The 22,158-nt window shown below is 35.8% G+C and overlaps 1 protein-coding gene across 3 annotated transcripts in view; it reads left to right on the plus strand.

Moving 5' to 3' along the window:
- The window catches only part of LOC138692177 (coiled-coil domain-containing protein 50), a 65,086-nt gene that overhangs the window by 6,692 nt on the left and 36,236 nt on the right, over nt 1–22,158 (plus strand). For all 3 annotated transcript variants that reach the window (XM_069815230.1, XM_069815229.1, XM_069815231.1), the window contains one exon: nt 20,248–20,310. In XM_069815230.1, the coding sequence (XP_069671331.1) occupies nt 20,248–20,310 (63 nt within the window). The remainder of the gene's footprint in view (nt 1–20,247; nt 20,311–22,158) is intronic.

Genomic DNA, 22,158 nt, shown 5'->3' on the forward strand with positions numbered 1-22,158 from the left:
CTATACCTACAAATTACATTTATCTTTGACTTAGCCGAGATTCGAGCCAACTTCAGTTCTATGTTCTACTTAACAAAGTAATCTATTAGCCATATCTGAACCTAATTTGGAATGTAGTTTTGTATTTATTGGGGAGAGACGCATCCCCTCCTCCCGCTTGTACACTGTCGACCTCGAAAACCTTACCGGCGCTTAATGAAAATAAAAACACAGTATGAAACCGATTAAATTACACAAAAGCAACATGTAGTACTTCCAGTGAGGTAAAGTTAGCGGAAAAACGACACTTAGGCCTACATAAAAGGTAGGCCTCCCCTACCCAATTACCGAAATTTGTGTACTTTACATATTTCTATATATACGCTTTAATTATATTAGTAATATTTTGAAAAATAATTATACTTTACATATTTCTATATGCGCTTTAATTATTAATAATATTTTTAAAAATAATTTAAAGTGTGTTTTTTTGTAAGCATAGACATGATGTCATTAAGATGTGCTTCATGGTATGCTTTTTGTACCCAGTACATCACTTCTGTGAAAGTCCACACCTGTGGAGTAACGGTTAGCGCGTCTGGTCGCGAAACCAGGTGGCCCGGGTTTGATTCCCGGTCGGGTCAAGTTACCTGGTTGAGGTTTTTTCCGGGGTTTTCCTTCAACCCAATATGAGTAAATGCTGGGTAACTTTCGGTGCTGGACCCTGGACTCATTTCACCGGCATTAGGCCTATCACCTTCATCTCATTCAGACGCTAAATAACCTAAGATGTTGATAAAGCGTCGCAAAATAACCTACTAAAATAAAAATAAACTTACGTTAAATTACCCACTTTCGTTGTCTGCAGCTGCACTACAGGCTTCCGCCATGCGGTCTGCAAGATAATCGTATCATTACCACCAATAATTGTTATTGGATTAAAAATGAGTGTTACATCGTTTATAGGCTTTCCTAAGTCAAAACATATCGTTACCTCCTACGGTTTTTCTCTTGTACACTTCCAGTCTATCTCAGTTTTCTAATATTATGCACTATAGGACGACTAAGGACTTCCACATTCAGAAAATTCTCTGGAAACCTTGTTGGGTATTATTAGTGATTACATGAAAAACCTAAACACTACTCGCACACGATTACTAAAAAAGAAATTCTTGTATGTATTTACTGACATTCTTTTAAATCAATATCCAGCTGAAAACGTAATTGTCTTCTCTAGTGACTGGGTAATCCAGTTGTTCTATTGTTATCTCAGGCCTTGATCTTAGCCTCGCATACTGCGTGAGGAACTTATAGCGGCGTACACACATAGGGAATCCAAAGGACGAGCCGTATCGAAAGCAGGTCGCTGTTGCAGGTTTGTTGTTAATTTGCGGCTAAATTACAGACCTACCAACTTTCATGGATAATGCGTTAGTCACCCGCAATTAGCTCACGATTTCCGTCCTCCCGCATTGAAGCGGTAATCTCCAGGATTTATAGGTTATCACATAACTTTCGTATTTAATATTAGGCCTATGTTTTCATCCCATTATTATTATTATTATTATTATTATTATTATTATTATTATTATTATTATTATTATTATTATTATTATTGAAAGGGATAGTCCCGTAAACTCCCCCATTTCCCAAATTTCATTTCTCGTAGGTTGGCATATCTAATGTTACATGCGTTTTGCGATTGTTAAATGTTGTTGCCGATATGGCTGAACACTTGGTCCCGTTGTAGGTTAGTCTCTATACTGTATACAGGTATTGTTGTGTTTAGATACTTGGCCGGTATTATGCGTGAACATTTGAATAGGGATGATGTGGAGTGAGTCAGTTTCTCAGCATATTCAGTGGGACAGGAGGAGAACTGCATGCATGCTGACGTAAGTTATAGCTATGTTGAAAACGTTGGTCACGTAGAGGCCATTCGGTATCTCGTAAAACCAATCTTCGCGTGAGGGGAAAGGAAAAGTGGACTGAGAAGTTTCCCCCTCTCGCTAAGCTTCGACTTAAGATAGCTAGCTTACTTACTATCACCGTAAAGTTATTACTGTGAGCTACGGGATACGAATGCATTTGGTTGTTTCACAAGATAACGAATGGCCTATACTTGCACTCTATGGGTGATCATAGTTTCTCCACTTACTGATATCCAAACACTTGCACTTAACACAATGTACTCTTCTTTTTTCACTCTTTCACTTACAATAAACTAAACTACAATATCTTTATTAGGTACATTACAGTACTAATGCTTTTAGAATAGTTAGTATACTATGCACTTGCACAAGGAAAAGTGAACTTCACAGGACCTGCACTGCGTCGACTCATACAACCCATGCTCAGACTGCCCTTTTACTTCTAAGAAAGACCAAGAGGCTGTGTGGACCATAGGACCGTTCTGGAAATTTGTTAATAAAAAAAATCCCGCCACAACCCGAGAGTCCACACCTGTGGAGTAACGTTTAACGCGTCTGGCCGCAAAACCAGGTACCCTGCATTCGATTCCCGGTCGGGTCAAGTTACCTGGTTGAGGTTTTTTCCGGGGTTTTCCCTCAACCGAGTATGAGCAAATGATGGGTAACTTTCGGTGCTGGACTCCGGATTCATTTCACCGGCATTATCACTTTCATCTCATTCAGACGCACTTGCACTAAACACAATGCACTCTTCTCTTTTCACTCTTTCACGTACAATAAACTAAACTACAATATATTTATTAGTTCCATTACAGTACTAATGCTTTTGGAATAGTTAGTATTCTGTGCACTTGCACAAGGAAAAGAAGTGAACTTCACAGGACCTGCACTACGTCTGACCCATACACCCCTTTTTTCCATATCAGTATCAAATAACCTAAGGTGTTGATAAAGCGTCGTAAAATTACCTACTAAAAACAATCCGAGATTGAACCCAGGATCTTCTAGTCCGTAGCCAATTGCTATACCAATTGAGCTATCCGGCTGTCAAAGAAACTTAACATGCTTAAACTAAAACTCAATAAAATGACATTCAAGTTAAAAAATATCCTATTACAATCTTCGGGTAATTAATCAGAATGTGCATTTCAATATGAACGACCTAATGACATAATAAATGGTGAGAGAAGCATCTATTTATTGTTATATTTAGATTGGCCGAACATAACATTCTGCGCAGTAAACCAGACAAGTCCATTTGATACTGATATGGACTTGTCTGGTTTACTGCGCAGAATGTTATGATCGGCCAATCTAAATATAACAATAAGAGTAAGAAAACCAATCTCATTGTAATATTATCAGTGGCTAATCTAAAAAAAAACTTGACTAGAAATTTAATATTAGCGACCCAATTAATTTATTTTTTACGGTCATACCTCATTTGGAAGCCTGGGATGATGCAGACTACTATACTACCAAAATTTCTGTGGCTTTGACCTAGAAAATCGAGTGCTAGTGCAGTACATATCACTTCCCGGCTGGAGCGTGGGAGTGCCAAGGTACTTGGAACTGGACTATGATTCTCATGATTGCGTAAGTTACTGTGTTGCCACATCTGATGAAATCATCATTAAGGATGGTGAAAATCAGGTTATGTCGACCACTAATCGAGAGTAGGTGACAACACTGGAGATACCAGAGAGAAATTCAACAAGCTGATAATGACGAGTTGGGATTTAGCGACTTGGTGAAGAGTCGGCCAGATGATGTTAGTCGATCTACAGTAGTGGTTCGCATATTTTCCGCATCGTCAGAAGTTTTGTCCCGTCAGTAGTTAACGTAAGAAATGAGTCCGCTTGAACTTGGATTATGTACATTCAGTTTCACACGTGGGAGTTCAATTCTGACCATGTAAATTTTGCATTACAGATTATATTTTGTACTGCGTTTTTGTATTACTAACTCTTTATTCTAGGTCATGAAGTGCAAGTTACCGGATTCGTCCATTTTTACATTTCGTCATTGTAACTCTGCATTAATATATCAGTCATATTTTAGATTGGCCACGATGCTTGATGCTTGTACTTCTAACCATATGATAAATTATGGCATAACAACCCTGAAAACAATAATCTATATTCTACCTTGGGAATTAAAGTTCACAGTGAAAGTGCTCAAGAGAGAGAATTAAATTTGCAATGATATCCAATAATTATCTTCAATTGCTGTGGGCCATCAGATAAGTGAATATTGAAATATAGTATTGTATATAATAATTTAAAATACGAGTATTTCGATCACAGACATACTGAATATCATTGGGATTGTTGGAAATATCTTAAACTTAGTGGATAGAGACTGGTTAGTTTATTTTCCATCCAGAAAAAGAAGAAAGAGTGACAAAAGGAAAAAAAAAACAAAGAAGAAAAAAACGTAAGCCAGATTATTAGATGATCTGATCTTCCTCAAGTTCGTTCTTCTTTGCCTTCCTCCAGCCACACTGAACTTTACGAAAAACTTGGTGCGAACATAAACTACTATAGATATTCGTCTGTCAACTTTCAAAGATTTTGAGGTGGTAGATCATTATTATACATTATGAACGGTAATATCAATTTCAAGGGGGTTATTCTTTGAGATGTTGCAAACAAAAAGTTTAATACAATATTTGCTGATTTTTTTGTTTGAAATAACTCAAAGAATATCACTCTGAAATTAATGGCGTTACTTACGGTTCATCCTGTATACTGCATAATGAACTCAACATAAATTTGCATTTTGCTCATAATTGTTCAAGGACTTGGTAATTCTGGAGGATAAGATATTCATTAACGAGTTAATAGGCTATATATTTACAAATTCGGGTTAAGTAATGTAAATAAGTTACCTAATTATTACATTTAATAGAATTAAACGATTATCTAAAATATAAACAATTCTTGCTCACTATACACCAAAATGTGAAGTTTGAAAATATAACGGTGGAATATATAAGGGTGGAAGTGAAATAACTTTGTAGCTTGAAAGGGACGATAGGGTACACGTAAATGAATAGAAAGCCTATATTACATTTTGTGATTAAATGCACGGTCAATTAGAAAATTAAATTTGAAGTTTGAACAGTCCGCAACTTCGTCGCTAATACACTCTACTCGTGATACAGATGTGGACAAATCACAATCCTACTCGCAATAGTTACCCAATAAGAGATGGTTAAAAAAACTACGAACTTACCACCAATATGATATATGTTACATATAACATGAGCTATTCACTCTGGAAATCTGCAAGGTTATTTCACTTCCACGCAGTGTGTTTTATATAAACACACACATATTATATGAAGGTTTTATTTCTCTGGCAAAGCGATACTAAGAACCTATACAAAGTGTAATAGGATATTTTTAACTTGAATGTAATTTTATTAAGTTTTAGTTAAATTTCTTTGACAGCCGGATACTCAATTGGTATAGCAATTGGCTACGGACTAAAAGATCCTGGGTTCAATCTTGGATTTTTTTTATTTTACGACGCTTTAGGTTATTTAGCGTCTGAATGAGATGAAAGGGATAAATCGGTGAAATGAATCCGGAGTCCAGCACCGAAAGTTACCCAGCATTTGCTCATATTGGGTTGAGGGAAAACCCAGGAAAAAAAAAACCTCAACCAGGTAACTTGCCCCGACTTGGAATCGAACCCAGGTCACTTGGTTTTGCGGTCAGACGCGCTAACCGTTACTCCACAGGTGTGGACTCTCGGGTTGTGGCGGGATTTTTTTTATTAACAAATTTCCAGAACGGTCCTATGGTCCACTCAGCCTCTTGGTACATTGAGTACCTTGGTTTTTTTTTTAAGCAAGACGTAAAGCGTTGCAGCAAGACCGTTCTTTTATTACATTTGTTTCACCGTCGCTGCAGCAACCGTGCAGCAAATCAAAACATCGCCTTATGAGTTTGCTGCACGATCCATCATGGCGGAATGCATGTTTTGGTCTTTTGCAACGTTTATTGTTGTTTAAAATTGTCTAGTAATAATAATTCTATGTCATTATCATGGAAGTCGAAACTATTTAACATGTTCGGTTCTTTTAAGGTTAAATTTATTACTGCAATAATAGATGTCAATATTAATTGTCCACCATTTTGCAGTCAGCTGACCTAGTTGCGTTTTTTTCGGTCCTCATTTTGCTGCAGCAAAGGCATGAAGCGCTTTAAAAAAACGCACGGGTACCTGGTCTTTCTTAGAAGTAAAAGCGCAGTCTGAGTATGGTGCTACAACATCGTCTCATTCTAGTGTCGAGATCATGCCCTACCTGCATGCCTCCCATGCGCCTTCATTACTTCTAAAGGGGATACCTTCGTGTTACGTTTCTGATTTAAATTTTTATTGGATATATTAATGCTTTTATGATACGTAATATCAACACCCAAGATATTTGGGAGTCCTGTAGCCAGAATGAGAGAGAGCTATGACGTGAAGAGTTTCATGCGCTATGGCTAGTACAGGACTCGTGGAATGATACGGCCTGCAGTGTTTCGTCTTAATAAATTACATGTTCGTGAGTAGTGGATATTTTATACTGATGTTTAAAGATGTATGTACATTCTGCCGAACACACTGTTAAGGTTTTGTTTGAAGATGTGATTCCTTCGAAGGTAGAAAGCTGTGTTCTGCAATGATTGAGCTCAACAGGATGTACAGACCTATCATCTCAGAGATGCTGGTTGTTATCATTTGTTTGTTTACAAAAAGTTGCCCACTCCAACCTGTTTAGCCAACTTTTTGTTTTTTTTTTTCTGTTACACTCACGATACAGTTGAACGACTTTTTATGACCATTTGCTCTTGTTGTTATATATTGCTGTTGGGTCGTACTCATTAATGAGTTTATAAGTTGGACAGCCCTGTGAGAAATTGTTTTGCATGAGTGCAGCGGAGTGGGAATGTTTCATTATTGTGGCTTTGGAAACAGAGGGAGTATAATGAGCGACTATAGGTCATGCGTGATACCCAAACAAATGGTATCCGCAGAAGCAATCCCCTTCTGTCCGTTCCCATTTTTTATTGTTCTGACCCCTTCCAGTTTCCTTTGGATAGTCTGGTGTTGCACATTTGATATTTCTTTCTTGATTTCATGTTAATTTACGTTCTTAAAATTAAGAGGTGGTAGTGTAGAAGGCTCAAGGAAAACCGTGACAACGCATGAAGAAACTGCAAAATATGGTAATGGTAGAATAGCATTTATTATATTCTGCAATAACTTACTAAAACAATCTAACACGCAAGCTGGAAAAGAGATTAAAACGTATGTAATGGGACTGTTCTTTGTTCACGCGGTATCTTTATCATGCATATAAAGAATTTATGTGCGCGCGCGAACACATGTGAATGCAAAAACTTTCTTAAGAAATATCGTGTGTGTAATTGAGGACCGTTTTTGCAAAACTTGCTAACTGCAAAATTTGCAAAATTGGAATTTTGGTGGATTCGTTAACATAAAGCAGGCCTCTACACGATGTTAAAGTTATCTTAGTAAAATTGAATTATTTCTCTTCATTATAGTGTGTCAAAGTGTGATGGTTGCACCTATAACCTATTTGTCTTCATTCAGTTTTTTGTCTCTCCTGTAAAATTTAGTTTTTTCAGTTAGCAAGTTTTGCAAAAACGGTCCTCAATTAGTGATTACATAACAGAATGTAAAGATGACATGATTTACCGATCATGAATTTGATTTTATTTTGTTGCGTAAACGTGTGATGTAGAAAAAAATAGAAATATTAGGGAAGAAATGCATTTGTTTTCAATGAAGACACAAAGTAAGAAAAAAAAAAAGAGGTAAAAGGATAGAAAGAAAAAGTAATTTCGTTAAGAGTTTGGTTGTGTATAAGTTCAAGAGTTCGATAATGTACAAGGTAGTTTTTTTTTTTTTTTTTTTTTTTTTTTTTTTTTTTTTTTTTTTTTAACTATTCGTTACGAGATGGTGAGGGTAGAATAAAACGGAATAGGATCGAATAAAAGATGAGTTACGGTAAACTAATGACTTTAGGAACTACATTGGACATATACGTACTTCATTTACTTAAGAAGAGTGGAAATAATAATTAAACAGTCTGAAACCTTGATCAGTTTCAAAAGCTCGCTCAGCAATCCTTGTTGGTAACATTCTCTATTCCAGATTTGTGAATTCGAACAATTAATACCTTCTGGAGTTAAACGAATCGTACTCATATATTCTTATTACTAACCAAACGTTCTATACTTACTGCCCACAAAGTCTATGTAAAATGCATATATGTATGTGTATACAAGGTAGAAGTGAAATAACCTTGCAGATTGAAAGATACGATAGGGTACACGTAAATGAATATACACCTATATTACGTTTTGTGATTAAATGCACGGTTAATTAGAAAATTAAGCTTGAAGTTTCAGCACTCTGGCAACATCGTCACTAAAACACTCTACTCGTATATAGATGTAAGAGGTCAACGAACTCGGCGAGTCTCCGTACGTAAGCTGCAAGCTGCCAAGACGTTGGCATGCGTTCGCTTCGTGCGATAGTTTGAATTTAGAGGGTTTTTTTTTTTTTAATCAAATGTACACGAAAACCTTGCACACTATTGTAATACGCCAGAGGGATAAATTCTGTGTTGTTTGGGTAAGGGGAGATGTCATAAAAATGAGTTTGGAAGTAAATGAAAATTAAACTTCCGACCCTTATTGCAAATAATTTTTACACAAATAAAACACATCAACTGCTAGTATTCTTTTGATTTTTTCCACTGGTATAATTTAACTTGTGTGTTCATCTGGGGAACAAAATTCCATCTGTACAAAAAAAAAAAAAAAAAAAAATTACTTATCCCCCTTTACCCGAACACCAGAGAATTATTTGTTATTAGAGTTCCTATCGATATGGACAAATATCACGATCCTTTTCGCAAGTTACCGAATAAGCGGTTAAACATTTGGGGAAAACATTTTTTTTTTCTGAAAAAAAAAAAAAAACTATGAACTTTCCTCCAATACGATATTATAGTTTTTCTGTTACATACAACATAAGTTACTCGCTCTGGAAATCTGCAACGCTATTTCACTTCTACTCTGTATATCTCATAAATCTGTTTGCCGTCACCGCACAAAGATTAAAGTGGTACAATCGGAGGAGATCTTAGGCCTTCTTTTGCGGTAAAGACGAGTATTTGACTGGTGCAAAAATGGTACTATAAATCTGTGAATAAAAGACGAGTATTTTCCTAAATATCAGTATTTCCTTTGGACCAAAATTGCAATACTGCGGACAAAATAATAATAGGGATTATTCTCCCTCGATATAATTAGCGGCATGTACACTTCGAAGGCTGATTACTTTCGAGCAAAAATGACTAATGTTATTTTGCTTCCTTAGTCGCGGTGTAGATCATCGAAGTATAACTTTCACCCCCTATCCTGTTAGTAAGCTCATTTAATTTTTAAGGTAAGGATCACAAGCATATTTTAGTCTCTAGAGAAAGTGCTGTCAATATTTTATCAGTAATTAAAACCGTAATTGATTAATTACTTATTAACCCAGAAAAGATTGACGTCCTATATGTAGGGCACCGGACGTTTTATTTATTTATTTTTTTTTTTTTGTTGTGTAAGATTTTCATAGCTGACAATCATGATACCATAATCCTTATGTGTTATAAATTGCCTCCAATTGTTGTTTTTATGTTCAGTCTGTCATAGTCATTGTTGTGAACATATTTGTGTGTCATGGCTGTGGAGCAGAACGTGTTGTTCTCGAAGTCAATATAAATCATGCTATAGGTACGAGTATAATGCTTTTGATATTGAGAGGACATACTCGTATAATGACTTCATACATAATAATTCATAATTAGATTCAACTTTTGATTTAGTGTTATGCCATATCATGGTAAAGTTAGACGTACTACTTGTAGTATGTCAGTCATAAGAGGTGACTTTTGTGAGACTGATAATAGTCATTTTATTATAGGGGATTTTCACTAAATGAAGCCTTACAAATGATTCAGGACGACCAAGTTGCTATATCTACATGCAATAACATTTCCATCACCATTTTATCACCAACAAATGCGTGTGGTAACGTAACTGATGAGGATTCTGGTGATGAAAATAATCCTGCAATTGACAATATGCCTGTTAGTCAGTTGCGAGTTGAGACGGAAGTAACTCTCAACACACAAGGAGAGGGATGATTATGACGACGAAAGTCATAATGGTGATGATGAACATAGTAAAGGCAATAGTGAAAATGGCAGTAGAAATACTAGTGATTCAGCAATTGATATGCAGAGGAAGAGAAAAAATAATAAATTTCAATTGGGAAGAAGTTGACATACAGCGGGGAAATACTATATTTTTCCCACTGAACTCTGGGCCTCAACAAACTTTTCTCCATCACAGTTATTTGATGATGATATTATTGATATGCTGGTTAAATTTACTAACCAATATGCAGCACAGAAGAATTTCATTGGTGATGTTATCAATAGTGAAATGAAAATTTTATCTCAATACTGCTACTTAGTGGATAAGTAGATCTACCTAGGTGCCAAATGTATTGGATACCCATAACTCACTAGTTGCGAATGCAGTGTCTGGCGATAGATTCAAATTTTATAATGGCTAATTTTCACGCATGCAATAATGATGAAATTGATGCAGCTGATAAATTTATTAAATTATATATTATTGTAAGTAACCATGTTGGTTCGGACTTCACCTACAGCCTAGATCTTATTTATACCCAGATAACTCCACCTTATAGACTTTGATGTTAACAACTTTTGTCAGGTTTACTATGCTGCCATCTAGTTGTTACATAAGGAGTCACGTCATAATTTCCATTTGAATTGCATTAGCGACTGTACTGCCATCTCGCGTTCGTTTACGGCGGACGGGTGGCGTTCCTGGCGGTTCTCTTCAAATTGCTGCCGATTTTAACATAAGGATGAGCAATCTGTTACATATATGATCTAGGCCTACAGTCAAAATAAGTACATGTTTATTTATTGGTACACTCGCACCTCTGTAAGCATCTTTCCTCAGGTAAACTGTGTACCTTGCCAGATGTAGTTGGCAGTGATCCTGTCTTTAACATTGTAATGGGTACTCATACAACAATGGAAGAATGTAGATTATTGATTAAATGAATCATTTAAAGAATGGAAAATCTTTCACGAAAATAACCGAAATCATCGAGAGAAATCATGCAGTTGTTCAGCGTAATATTATGGAACAGAATCGATAAAATAAGAAGTCTCAAAATGATATTTACAGTGAGGAGAAAAGATAGATTATAAAAGACGTACCTCTAACGATCCCAAGTTACGAGCAAGCACGAAAAATTAGCCCCATAAATAGAACAGTTGCATAAGAATGCTAGTGATGAAACTTTTCGAAGGGTTACAGAAATAACTCCTATAAGAAAGTGGCTAGAAAGAAGAGCTACGTCAGTTACAAAAATTAAATTATACCAGTGGGATTTTTGGAAAATAACTTACAAAGTAGGTATGGATTCTGGGCAGAGTTTTACTTGCTGATAAGGGTGTAATTTGAATTAGATGAATGTATTGTATGTTGTGAAAACTTTGAGAAGAACTTCTGCAAAATTATCCCTGTTCAGCTATTAAACGCGGCAGTGGTATTATGATGATGTGGGGCGTGACTAGTATAATAGCGGCATCAGCGGAAAGTTTCATTGATCAAAAGCATAATGAAGAAACATGATTAGGCCTACTTAAAAGTACATAATTTTGGAAAATTGCAAAACCAAGACAATTTAATATTTTACGCATAGTGACCCGAAATGTTAAAAACAATTATTTTTAGACAACTGCCCAAAAGTAATGAAAGCTTCAATTCTATCACCAGAGATAAACATCAACTAATATATTTGGGATGAAGTGAAAAACAAGTTCGAACACACTCGATTTATAGTAAAGAAAACTTACCCGTACATACGCTTTAAGAGAAAGGGGAAATGATTTAGAGTGCACAGAAAGCTGGTGGAATTCATTACAGACCGCTTTAAAAAAGTTGTGGCAAGAAAAAAAAAAGATTGCGAAAACAGTATTAAGTGTGCACAGAAATATGAATTTCTGGCTTATTTCTTTGACTGTAAAGAGTGTATAGTTTTAATTGAAAGCTTTGAAAATATTGATTAGTTATTGTCATATTACTTGTGAGTACTAATATTTTCTTCTTTCACTATTTAATAACAATAATAAAGCTCTGAATAATTTCTTATTTTCATAAGCTACTGTTTTATAAAACTGTGAACCACTATATGTCTATAACGTTATCAAGTAATTTTCTCTTTGGCCCTCCCTGATACATATGTCATTATAACTAAGTAATCATTACCGGTGTGTGATGAGTGGTGGGATTTTGTAAACTGCAACTGAATGCTGTACTCAAAGATTGTTGTTCTAACAATATAAGAATTGCGACTGTTAGTCCATAAGATAAACAGGTATTTGCAAACTAATTTCTGTAACCTACTTACAGAACCGTATAGGCTATTGAAATTGGATTCCAGTCTTACTGTTAAAGCCTGCATAATGCCTTTACTTTCTAGTCAATCACTGAAGTGTAACTAGCTTTCTCGATGTTGAAAACGTGGACATTGGATGTGTTTCTGTTATACCCATAGCATGAAACTGTTTCACGAACTGTTATGGAACTCTACACTTCAAATGACTGCATCGCATTCTGTAAACGTGATTCTGGACATTTACAACATAGCGCATAAGTTACTTAAAATCATGTAAAATTATTAATACGTACTTAAAAAAATATGTTCAAAATTTTCTTCAAGAAAACGCAGGTTTCTGTTTGTGTATTATTAAAGGAATTTCAGGGAATGTAAGTGATTAAATCTCCAAGTGATATATTTTTCGGTCAGTACGTGTTTATTCTCTAATGTAGAACAAACCTTTGAGAGCAGAATTGGTATCAGTATTATTTTGTTCGAGGTTTTGTGTCATTTAGTATCAAGTTCACGTCTGCATGTATTGATAAACGTAAAAAAAAACTATTTCTAAAATATCGCACAGGAGTTCATGCAAGACCAAGTGTATATGAAGTGTTTACAAATAACTTCAATTTGACTTTCGTCATAATCTGGAAATGCACTGTTTCACACTTGGAATGGAATGTAATTTCGGGAGGGAGGGCACTGAGATCTTTCATGATCTATTGCGCTAACTCTCAAGCTAGGCGCATTCCCAAACCCACACTAGCTGACTACACTAAGGTTCACTGCGTACCCATGCAACGTCCCTAGGCCAGCCCCCTCCGTGTATCGTCAACCGGCGTTTGGGGAATGCTGTGGAATGATGACGAAATGGAAAAAGTTGACGGAATGATGTACATGCCTAATAGGCCTATGGGGAAACTGAAGAACCCCGAGAAAAACCGCAATTGCGACCTTGTCTGGTACAAGTGTCACTATGGAGTTTTCAATGAAATTAATTCTTAATTCATCGTTTTCTATAATGAACAGTTTTAATCAATTTATATAAAACCGGAAAAAAATCATCAGTCATGTGTGGAACAAGTTAGTGAATTTAAATGCTGTGGTTAGATTTTAAGTGTTAGATTAAGTTAAGTTAGATTATGAAGCCTTTAATTTTAAATTTAGAATTTTCATATTGCCATTAGTGTCTACTTGAGGATGCGGAAGTGGCAGGGCATTTTCGGTCGTCTTTAAATCACATAACGGTTGGTCGTCGTCCAACTATCTACATTTCTGTTATGGAAAAACAAAAAACATATATTCAGGGTTTTAAAAAGGCATGCAATGTTTTGAAGGGTGGTAGTATTTATCGAAACAAGAAAGAGAAGTCTGATAAACATGACCCTAAAATTAATATCGTCCTAGATAGGAGTACTTGTTTACCATCATCATAGAGTAATATGCTCATTGTGATTTTCATTCTAAAGAGCATTCAGGATTCTGGGAGGTGACAGTTAAAACAATTTTACATGGCTTCGCCAGTATTAAAAATCGTTTGAAATTGTGACGATATTAAGAGCAGAGTGGGGGGGGAGCTGATTCTGTTTGAAGAAAAAAGTAAACGGTAATAGACTGCAGAAAGAGATTCTTGTAAGATTAACCTGGGCCATAAAATAATTGATCACATTGGAAGTGATGATTCGAAAGAGAAATATACATTTTCAACCTGATACAAAAAATTAGGGTCAGTTTTGATGAAATCGCTGAGATGTTTTGTTCCTGCAGAAATTTTATAAATACTGAGCTAAATGTGATAATAGAAGCACTGAATAAATCAATTTCAGGTACTTGGATACAAAGTAGTCGAATGAAAAGTAAAAGAACTATTAAGTTATTTAAATAAACTACTTGTTCACTATTCACTATGTTCATATTAAAAATGTTTTTCTTTAGCTTGACTAGTTTCAATGTGGTGTGCATCTTCTAAATTCTAGTGAAATTCCGCACTGTGATGCAAGGTAAAAAATACATGGCTTAATATTAACAGTGAAGTAGTTGCTTATTTAAATAACTTAACAGTGCAATATTTATTATGTAAGTGTTAAAAGAGTGTAATCAAAAATGAAGACAAGTAAACCGTGGAGTTGATGGTGACGACAGTAACTATAACGTTAAACATGACGTGATGTATTTTCCTCTGTAGAACATCATTAAATATACTTAAAAGATACGAAGAATTTAAGAGAAGGGAAATTAGTAAGTAGTGGTTTAACACTCGAGCACGCAATATTTTTTACTGTTTTTGCTCTGATTGCATGGACTAGCAAACCAGTTTTCTTGTATTTCAACTAGAGATTCAGAATTGAGCGTGGTTTGCATGTGTAAGGCATTCTTTAAGACTTTGTATGTTGTGCGCTTGCTTGCTTTTGACGCTCACCTTTCGTGCATGGTTAATATCTATATTATTCAGCTCCTCTTCCAGTCTACATACAATACCGATATAGTAGAAGTTTGCAACATTATTAAATCAAGAGACATAATAAATAATGCGATGTTAATTAGGCAAACAATAAGTACATGTTATTTTTCATTTAACTTAACATTCCCACCTCCATGGTAAGAACGACCAGTCTTTCACTGTGACGCGTCATGACAGCTCGAAAGCATATTGTTAATCGTGCCTGGCCATTATACCATGAAAAATTACTCTGAAAGTCGTGAGGTTATTGAACGAGACTTCAGTAATTCTATGCAAGAAGAACTGTACTTCAGCATCCGACAGTCCAGGAGTAATAGCAGTATTGAATACAGTTTGCAATATAATTTACTGTTATGGGAAACTTCATGCGATATTAATGTTTTTCTGAAAACGTCCTCATAAGAACTGATTACTAAATACAGTATTCCCACACTAGGGATGAATGTACTATTACAAATGAATAAAAGCTAAACTTTTTTTCATAAATTTACATGTCTTATGCGTGTAATTAAGCGTGATTACAAACATTCATTGCTTGCCTAATTTAGTTGTGTTTTAATTAAAGATAATTGTAATGCTTCAGTACAGTAAAACTCTCTTAAAATATCCAATATTCTCCAGATTTACTGCGGTGTTCAGATAACAGTATAAAATGTCAACAATAGACCATCCATAAAATTACTTTTGATTTTTTTTTTTCCGTATGAGCTTGTGGGATTATTTTATAGGATATGTTTTGTTTCGCGTAATAGAAGTTACGCGGTTCAGCCCCTGGGCGCAAGATGACCGAATATAAAATTACTACTTATAAGATAATCCTTCTCCCTTTAAACTATATATAACCTATACTTCAATAGATGTATTGTTTCCTCAGTCTCACCTAAATAGTTAAGTAGAATTTTACCTTCTTTCTCTTGTAGGTATGTGTATTATACAATATAAGTTTGGTCTAACTTTTTAAGCTGTGGTTTTTCAATGCAGACTGTACGTTTCAAGGTCTTTCTGTGGCTAGGTACCAAACGGCAATATTTTTCATTCTTATTTAGCCCAAAAGAAAGAGACTTGAGATAATTAACTAGTATTACATGGAACTTAGAATGAGTTTCAAATAAGTTCCATAGGTTAGTTTTGAAAAGCTTTTCGAACGATCCAGGTAATGTGTTGGACTGACTTTTCTCCATATACACCAGGTCAGTAAATGTGAATCGTGTATTGAAATTCTGGGGCACGTAGTGCATTCTGCTATACTGTTAGATACCACCTGTCCAGTGCCTCAGGCAGAGAATGGTTGCCCTCTTTACTGCAGCAGCTCCACTTTGAGAGGGAGGGAAGGGAGGGGAAGCAGGCACAGCTGACACGTACACATTGCAATGCCTTTGTCCTCTTCTGTACAGAATGTTTCCAAAGTGATCACAGCTTTTTTTTTTTAGTTAGATTTCAGCTGAAGACAAAAATAAAGAATGTTGTAACATCATTTTTGTACTTAAATTCTTTTGGATTTTAATTTGGTATTAAAATCAATTCCCTACCGTCCCGTGTTGAATTTTTCTTCAGTTATAAATGCCTCCAGTGCTATAAATAAGATTATCTGCTGAAGAGAGAACAATGTCCATTGTTGATGGCTGCAGGCTCTTGGAATTTGATGACATGGGCTATTCGGTTCAGTAATTTTAATGTGAAATATAGTGTGATAGACACACACACACACACACACACACACACACACACACACACTCACTCAATTTACGAGTAATTACGAGCTTCAGGTTTAAAATTAAAAATAAGTGTATGCAATTTTTCGTTCCAATAACAATTAAGACATTCTTAATAATTAATAAAATATATTTCATTCTACATGATGGAAGTGGTCCTTAGTGGTCTGGTTATTACCAGCGGCGAAGCTAAGGTATAAATACTGAGTAGGCTGAAAAAATCTGCTTACCTTGTATCTTTTTATAGAGCAGATGTTTATCGACTTTTATATCAAAATGTTTTGTGACACAGACCCCACAAGAAGATAATGACCATTTATTTTCATCCACAAACAATATAGGCATAACAATGTAACTTATTTGTCTCAGAGCACCCTAGGATATTTTCTTATACCAAGAAAACTGAGAATGTCTATTTTGTCTTCCTCCATCCGCCATTTTAATATGCAAATGTGGTGTCGATCTCCTATCTTTGTAAGCACATTTTGTTCCATACGTCCAATTTGGAAACGATTTCTCTTTTTATTCTACAAATAATGACCTCAATGTTCTCTCAGTACGAGCCATTTTACACAAAATTAATGTCACACACGCATGCACTTTTGATTAAACTAAACTCAACAACGCAGCGGTTTCAGAGAACACCATTATAGCGCGACGTAGTATTGTGACGGGAGGCTAGCCTCGTTCCGTACGGAGATGTAGCGAATCGATACCCTCCCAGCTCCCCCTCCCTCAAGTTTGCGAGTCAAGGTCGTAGCCATACTTGTAGTTTAGAGGCTTTTTGCCTTAAGCCTCGCGGCTCGCACTGCTTTCTCCATAGTGGAATGACTGCCAACGGTGAACTTATTATGGAAGGATCGGAGTGCAACAAAGTGTTAAGAGTTACGATATATCGTTATTACAAACGTATAGGCATACAGTACTAGGAATAATAAATCAATTTTTTTGTGTAGGCTAAGCTTCAAAATCCTCTTGAGAGCTTCGCCACTGGCAATTACAGTTAGCCGTTGGATCCGTGGTTTGCGGGTTCAAACCCAGTCGAGGGCGATAGAGTTCTTAGTTTGACTTCCTCCGGGAGGAAAGTTAAACTGGGAGTCTCGTATTATAGCTTTAGATGTGAAAGATCCCTGTCTCTGATACACGACTGCTGGCGAAATTTGTAGGCTAATTGAAATAAGGATCACAGGATTCCTAAACCAATATTGTCCTACAAACCTGGTGAACAATGGAACCTCAGGAAACCGGAAATGTTGTACTCGTAATGGACTTTTTAAGAAGAAGTGTTGTTACAACATTTGTAATGCGTAAACTTGTGATATTTTCTAGTGACCTTGCTTCCTTTTTCCTCCCTGATCTGCAGCTGCGTACTATAGCAGTATAATAAAATTGTCATCCTTGATCGTGGCGTAATTCCGACAGGTTAACCTGAAATAGCTTACAAAAAATATATCCCGAATATGTCGACCACGAATTCGATTTTAATTCGCCAGGTTTTGAATCTGGATCTCCATATGGAAATCTTGTAGAATGTGCTGCAATTTTATCCACTATTGAAATATAAAATTAAACGTAGAATTTTGTTGCAAGTTACTGATAATGGTACAATAGCTGGTCCACAAGGTTTCTTGCAGCCAGCAAAGAGTTTAATGGCATGTGATAACCTGGTCATTAAATTCTCTACGTCTAAAATTAAAGCTGGTCATAAAAGCTCGCATAAAATTGATAACTTTGGAAATTTCTCTGCCTGGCACAGATTGAATCTTACTGTAGAATGGAGTTTCTTCAAATGAAGTCACATGCAGTTGAGGTAATTTTTACGTATTACTTATTTTCTTGTAGAACTTTCTCTTTGCAAATGAAATACCAGATGGAACTGTCTGCGATTACACGTTTGATTATTATTTCATGCTGTCAGGATTTGTATTTGAGTTACAAATTAGAGAAGTCGTTTTGTATGATTCTGGGAAAATTTTAAGCCACGTCAGACGTAAAAGATATTGTAAAGAATTCACACAAAAATGCCAAATGTTTATATTCTGGTGCAGCTGTGCTCGATAATTTGTTTCGTGTTGAAATATGTTAACATCTGTCGAAATTATTATTATTATTATTATTATTATTATTATTATTATTATTATTATTATTATTATTTCTGTATTTCGGTACACAATACAAAATTTGTATTGAACTTCTCTGAAGATTTCAGTATTAAGAAGTCAGTGATAAAGAGTACTGGGTGTTCATTTCAAAGTGTGTCATGACGTCACTGTTGTGATTCAGCGATTTGAAGCGAGTTTCAGCTTTTATGTCAGAGAAGTTGCCTATTAATCAAGGCGTTCAATCTGAACTTGATAACGTGTACAGTAAAACTTGAACGTCGTAGCAACAGATGGCGGTCTGTACGGTCTGTGTGCTACCATAAGCTCTTTCGAACTGTGTTTTGCGCGGGCAAGTCGTCGCAGGGTATTTGTTATCATCGATTGCGTACGGCAACATTCCACAGTACAAATCAAATGCTCCGTGTCCATGTTGACCGTAGAAGTTTATGTCAACAAATACGTAAGTAATCGTCTTAACCCTCTCCCCATATCCCGACAGTAAGAAAAAAACTCACCTCAGTACCGGTACACGTTTCCAAATAGTTCACATTCCTGCCACTACCGGCGTTTCTGTACATATCGGTAAGTACTCTTCAGAATGAACGCCGTACTTGCTAGGCAACTTCTCTGGCATATAGGTAATACGCCTCTGCGGAAGTGTAGGAAGATGAATTTTCTAGGCTCATCGGCTAGCCACATGACGGCATACAGCGAGCCATGACACATTTTGAACTGAACACCCAGTATTTCTCTCCTTGTAATGAAATACTCCATTTATATCCTGCAGAATCATTTATTTATACACATCCTAACATCTTATATTGATTTGATGGCCAACTGACTTGTGTTATATTGTACACTTTTCTTTTTATTCTTGTCTATTTCTTAATAATTGGTACTATACATTGTTTGCAAGACAGCCTCATATTGGGGAAAGTATAATGAATAAAATAATAATATATGACTAGCAAAAGCTTCAAAGACCTTTCTCGTGGCAGCTCACTGTACAGTTACTGAGTGGGATGTTTTCTGGATTAATTTGTCTGTCTGTATTGATACATTAGTCTATTATTATTATTATTATTATTATTATTATTATTATTATTATTATTATTATTATTATTATTGTAAGGTGCGCCATTAGCTGAATGGCTAGAGCGTCGGCTTTCCACGCCGGTAACCCAGGTTCGAATCCCAACTGGAATTTGTGGTGGACAAAGACAGTTCTTGGTTGTAGGTTTTTGTGGGGTACTCCCATTTCCCCTGCCATCATTCCACCATTACCCCATTAATCATCATCATACGGTGTCAGTTCACCTCCTTTGGTGCATCAAGGGTAACACCTTCATGGTGGCTGAAAGAACTACAAGCTTCAGCTTGTTGCCAGTGGACAGGACAATTGGGTGAATGACTGAAGTCAAGTGCCCGCCATTGTTAAAAATATTATTATTATTATTATTATTATTGTTATTGTTGTTGTTGTTAAAGTGTTGTTCATGTATTTGGAATTAATTTTAAAGATATTATTCTAATATTGTTATATTCTGTTTCAGTATGCCGTGAATGGCTGGTTAAGGAGGATGGAGCACTTGCTTATCGATTACAGACTGAAGAAAGTAAGTATTTTTCATGTAAGATTATACATGTAGGCTATCTTTCTTATGTAGTGTTACGTGCATAGAGAATATTTATGTAGAAGGAAAACTTTGTGATGATAGCATGAAGTCGTAAACTGGAATTCATATCTTGAATAATTGAGACTTTTTATGTTCAGTTAACTTTTTCTGACTGTGGCGTCGCGGTCTAAGGCATCTCGCCTAGGACCCGCGTTACGGAATGCGCGATGGTTCGAGTCCTTATGGGGGAAGAAATTTTCTCATTAAATTTCGGCCAGTGTATGGGACCGGTGCCCACCCAGCATCGTGATGCACTTGGGGAGCTACGATAGGTAGCGAAATCCGGTTGCGAATACCAGCTATAACGGCTGGGGGGATCATCGTGCTAACCACATGATACCTCCATTCTGGTTGGATGATCGTCCACTTCTTCTTCGGCATGTGGGCGTGAGGCCAGCAGCCAGCTGGTCGGTCTAGGATCTTCATGGGCTGTAGCGCCACGGATTATTATTAACTTTTTCTATAGCGACAATTATTTTGAAGGTAGTCAATTACATAGTAAACAATGAATTTATTACGCTAGAAACATGAACAGATTTAACAAAAACTGTGGACTTGGTAAACAAATTATAATTACTACTTTTTGATGATATGTCTTTGGGTTCAAAGATTAATGAATTTTATCCACTAGGATGGCATATTGGTTTTAAATTTTTGGGAGAATATAGAACTACAGCAGGACCTCGATTATCTGTCACCCTATTAACCGATAGCGGATTATCCTATAATCGTTTTCACACTTTTTTTTTTTTTTTGCAGAAAAAATATGAGGTACTGCACCTATTTTTCTAGAGAGGGTTATTACAAGTTTAACAGTATGTAGTAAGAAATCTGCTGCTGCTGCCAGGAACAGAAGCAGTTACTTGTTGGAGAGGGTGTTTTTCCCAATTTGTAAAACAGTCACTAACTACTTTGAAAGAAATGACCCCAAGAACTTCTATAAAGTTGCAAACTCATGCATCGTTCAGTCATTGTGCTACAATTCGAGTGGCCATACCGTACAGTATATAAATTCTATGAAAAATGTCTTCCACGGGATGTCAAAAGAAATTGTATTGTACTAAGTATCGAAAAGGAAATGCAAATAATTGAGTGGTTTGGGAAAGGAGAAACTGAGACTTCTCTCACATTAGAATACAAGATTGGTGTTACAGCTGTGTGTGATTAATGAAAAACAAGGATAAAGTATTATGTATGACTGTACTTAATTGTGTTTATTAGTTATAACCAGCATAGTATTGTACAATGTAGTATGATGATGCCAGTGGTTACGGTACAGCAGGATTTAAATTACCGGTACCATATGCACTTAATTAAAAAATTCTTTATAGTATGGATTATTCGATCATTTCAATTAACCGTTCAGTCTGACCCCTTCATTACCACAAATAATAGAAGTTTATCCATGATATCGACGAATTTGATTGATATTTACATTAGAGAGAGAAAATCCCATAAAAGGATAGCTGCCCTTCATTGGATAACCATAAACATTCAGCTTACTAATATCATCTTGGAAGATAATTTACAGTAAAAAATATTCTTTTGAATAAAATTGAAGGAAATGGAATTAACTGTTTCAAAAAGAAAAAAGGGCAACTACCCATATAGACCTAATAGGATAATAAACTTTATTAACGAAATCTTTACAGATCTATTAGAAAAGATATTAAATGGTGTAGAGATGATTATGTCTAATATATAGTGAGTCACACAAAATTTGCAATCATATGTCTTTTAGGTCATTCACATTTAATCCAAACCTTTTAAAAACTGACTTGCTAAATT

Source organism: Periplaneta americana, chromosome 16, assembly GCF_040183065.1.
Source record: "Periplaneta americana isolate PAMFEO1 chromosome 16, P.americana_PAMFEO1_priV1, whole genome shotgun sequence".
NCBI lineage: Eukaryota > Metazoa > Arthropoda > Insecta > Blattodea > Blattidae > Periplaneta > Periplaneta americana.